The 4,202-nt window shown below is 35.7% G+C and overlaps 1 protein-coding gene across 7 annotated transcripts in view; it reads right to left on the reverse strand.

Moving 5' to 3' along the window:
• Positions 1 to 4,083, reverse strand: part of LOC108373722 (kelch-like protein 5) — a 9,770-nt gene extending 5,687 nt beyond the window's left edge. For 2 of the 7 annotated variants that reach the window (XM_017629660.1, XM_017629655.1), the window contains exons 1-4: positions 3,899 to 4,074; positions 2,457 to 2,911; positions 2,031 to 2,388; positions 1,342 to 1,713 (exon numbers count right to left, since the gene is read on the reverse strand). In XM_017629660.1, the coding sequence (XP_017485149.1) occupies positions 1,342 to 1,713; positions 2,031 to 2,388; positions 2,457 to 2,608 (882 nt within the window). In that variant the 5' untranslated portion in view covers positions 2,609 to 2,911; positions 3,899 to 4,074. Of the gene's footprint in view, positions 1 to 1,341; positions 1,714 to 2,030; positions 2,389 to 2,456; positions 2,912 to 3,898 lie in introns of all 7 variants that reach the window. The other 5 variants (XM_017629661.1, XM_017629658.1, XM_017629657.1 and 2 more) reach the window with 5 other exon arrangements.
• Positions 4,084 to 4,202: the final 119 nt, after the last annotated feature.

The following is a 4,202-nucleotide window of genomic DNA, read 5'->3' on the forward strand; positions in this document are numbered from 1 at the left end:
TGCAATATGGGTATCAAACTGAAGAGGTTTAGGAAAGTTTACTGCCGAAAATGTTTTTGAGGGTTGCCACCTGTTTAAAAAATTAAAACTTGATTAAATTGATAAAATTAATTAAATATTACAATACGGGTATCAAACAACCCAAAAATACTTTTAAGGCGCAGTGAAGCACGTCGGGTATTTGCTAGTCAAAAATATTATCGAAATCATTTGGAAAGGTTTTAAATAGAAATCGATGAAAACAAATGATGTTCAAAATTTTGTTTGAGATAGATTTTTTTGTTGACAAAAGACGGCGACGCAGACGGACGTTACGTACTTTCACTTTTAGGTCTGGCAAACTGCTGCAGCTACCCACAATCCTGGTGGGGGCGTCGTCGTTCATTGCACGTATTGTCCAATCGTCTCATCTGCTCAGCTAAGTGTATTCATCTTCTTCGATCTTTCGACAAGCTTGAATACGTTAAAGTCACCCACTACCATAGGGGTTTCAACTCTGAGACAGGTGGTATTTAAACCTTAAATATTTCTTGCTTGACATGGGTCCGGCCTGTGGGCGATGTCTGTTTCGATAAAACGAGCTAGGATCCCACTATCGGCGCAAATAGCACAATATGTTCCGATTTTCATTGTGCTTGATTGGTACATACATATTTAAAAAATTTGCAAAACTACTTTTTGAGTGGTCCCATTATCATCGCATATTGTGACAATCTTTTTCGGAGCATATGGGCCAAATTTAATATGCGACGATATTCGGCACAACATGACCGCATTATCGTGCTTGATTAATAATAACAATCAACAAATTTTCGACTTTGATGGAGGCATGAGCGCCCAATAAAAAAATATCTGAATTTTTTTTACTTTTTTTTGTCCTACAATGACCAAAAGAGTATTCACATTATCGGTACAGCAATATTAGTTTTGGTTGCTTATAATAATAATAGATTGGCGCTTACACACTACGTTAGTGTTTGACCGAGTTTCTGCTCCCATTTGTGGCGTGCGCATGGATGTAGTCATACAAAAGGAGGGACCTACAGTTTTACGCCGACTCCGAACGGCGATTGTTTTTTTATGAGAAGCTGTTTTTCATGACAGAAAAAACCATTTTTCTATATTTTTTCGCGATGTTGCTTTGACCAGGGCTTGAGGAGTAGTAGGTCATTGGTGATTAATCTTAAGACTTTTGTTCAAAGCAGAATTTCAAAAGTACTATCAATGAATTGGCAACCGCTTACAAAAGATTTCTTTGGAAATTTTAATTTGGAAAGAAGCGATAGTTTAATAAATAAATATCGAAAACCCACAATGCAATTATCATTTTGTAGCACTTACGTAAGCTTGCACCGCCAGCAAAGTTGTATCTTCCTCCTTTACGCATACATTTCTGCGAGGCTCTGTATACTTTAACGATATCAATGCACGTTGCGAAGGTAGAGAAATCCACGATGTTGCCTTAAATGCCAATGACTCACATCCAGGGAGTGTTTGGACATTTCTTAATAGGAAACTTGTGTCAAAAAGGGTCAGTCGTAATCTACTGATTAAATCTGGTAGTTTATGTTTCCGCCCAGAAGCATCGTACTCATACCACTGCTTCACAGCATAAAAAGCATCTTCTTCACAAGTCACATTCAAATTATGGCTTTCTATTATTGCCTGCAATTTTTCAGCATCAAAGCTAAGAAACTCACGGTGTTTGCTTATCTGAAAATAAAAATAAGAAATATGTAGGTACATGAGGGCGGATCATTCTTTGTTTACCATGCGCGTATAGCATAAGAGGAATCTACGTGTAATTCGAAGAAACCATGAGTCTAAAATCAATTCGGAGTTTGGCAAATGGAATGGTTGTTATTTTTTTTATAAAAGTCTAGCTAGCTACATAACGAACACCATATATACCATATTGACCAGTACACCACGGCGGCCGCCAAAATACTATTATTGGGTATTATTATTAAGCTTGTGGAATATATGTACATATGAATAATACGAAACTGCGGAAAAGCAATATGACTCACCTCCATAAAATTATTTATATCATATTCCAAGAGTTTCTCATACAGTGGTACACACTGAGTTTCACGCTCTAAGCTATATGCCCGCTGCAGTGTATAGTCAGTTATATGTTCCAAAATATAGTCAACACAATTGACCACCGCCTCATCCAACTTCAAATATATTGCTGCCTTAAGCATTGCGTCCACATTATCGATGGTTACGAGCGTTTGGCCGGTGTAGCAAAATGTTATTAAACGCTCAAAGGTGTCACTGTCTATGTCAATTATTTCGATAACAGGAGTTAGGCCCTTGTCGCTTTTGAATAAATCTTTAAAATATGGACTTGCCGCTGATAATATTAAGCGATGTGCTGGAACCCTGTGAGAATTGTAATAAAATATTATATGAAATTGTTAAATGCATAAATAAATCAGTGGTAAACTTACATAGCAGTCGGATTAGACAACTTAAATGTTACATCTATGAGGTCCTGCTCATCGTAGAAGTCGCATATATTGTTCAGCAGTTTCTTGATGAAATGATTGAGGTCTTGGCCATTCACATCTAGAAGTAGTTGACGTGTGCCATTTGTTGCCATTGCTACTGGTGTTGAAATTACTTCCTTTGATTTTTTGTTTGTTTGTTTGTTTGTGGTCTGCTAGAGCGACCAGTATTTACCTGTTGGTCAGTGTATTGAAGATTCCAAATATGGAGTATGTATTTATGTATGTACATATATTCATGAGCCAAAAATGTATTTCGTTCATGTGTATATTTGCGGATACTTAAATGTCCCAATCAGCAAAAAATGCGAAAGCGAAAAAAGAAAAAGTGGATGAAGTGTGGGTTTTGGTCCGTTTACCGATTCTATTTTCGGATACTTTGACGATCCCTTTTTCCACTGCAGAAACATATGTATTTAGAGAAAAGTTAAAAAAAAAAATAAAAAATGAATGAAAATCAAAGTCAAAGTTTAAGATGAATTTGCTCAATTTTGCACATTTTGAAATTTTTTTTTATTTTATTCATCTTCTTCACTGGCGCTGTAAGCGCGTGAGCAATTCTGGATTGATCCTTTATTTGTATTTATCACTACCTATAGATAATTATTTTTGAAATTTAAAATTATTATTTTTTTAGAGAAGCATTTAACCACCTCAATTTAAGAAAATTAAAAAAATACTTTAAAAATAAAAAGTAAAATAAAGAAAAACAAAAACAAATAACATACAAGAAAAATACAAAATAAAGTCTAAATTCGTAATTGGTAAAAAAAAAATTTAAAAAACAAAAAAAAAATGAAAAATACAAATCCACTCTCGAATTTTCCCGTCAATTTTGACCTGTTCCGCTAAACTGGACTACTACCGTGAATTGTACATCGGAATTCGCACGATTGCGGATTCGATGTTAACAGCCTATAAAGGCCTGGGTGCAGCTCTCAAGAAAAGCAAAAACTCCATATAAAATGACGTACAAGAAAAGGCTAAGAAATTTTCTTGTTCAAATTTCCTTAAGGTAGTACGCAGTTCTTAAGAAATTTGCTCCGCTTTCTACTACGTTTTTCTAAAGTTTTTTGTGAAAAAAGAACCCAAGGCAACCCATGCTCGCAACAGAAATATAAGCCCGTTCCATTATTTCTTGAGGAAAGAGTGAGGCAACAGGCTGTCACAGGCTGTGAAGTATCAGATGTCAAAATTTCTTGGACACACACACGAAATATGGAGATTTTTCCTTGACCGTTTTCTTGAGAGCTGCATACAGGCCTTTAGAAAAGTAAAGTAAGCTATTGTGAATGAAAAAGAGTACAATTGTACCAAAAATGCCAACACTGTACTACACTACAAACATGCATACATACACATGTAAAGATGTATTTTCTTCTTACCCATAAAACAATCAGAATGTTAACAAATTAAAGGCATCTGGCACAATTTAGAGGTTTGTAAACTCGTATGTTATAGCCCAGATTAACGCTAACTTATCGCGCGATGTTATTTGCAAAACGTCCTGGAAAAGAAGTTTTGGATTTCTTACACAGACCTTTACTACCACAAAAATTACAATCACAATATAACCAGTAAACAACCTTCGGTGAATTTGGCGACTGCCTTCCTCGGGGATGAATATGCTAGGGATGAAATTATTGGTACACACGCCTTCCAAGCACGCAGGGTTGCTTTTAAGAAACA

This window comes from Rhagoletis zephyria, unplaced genomic scaffold, assembly GCF_001687245.7.
Source record: "Rhagoletis zephyria isolate East Lansing unplaced genomic scaffold, Rhagoletis_zephyria_1.1 Rzeph_scaffold_06983, whole genome shotgun sequence".
Classification (NCBI taxonomy): Eukaryota; Metazoa; Arthropoda; class Insecta; order Diptera; family Tephritidae; genus Rhagoletis; species Rhagoletis zephyria.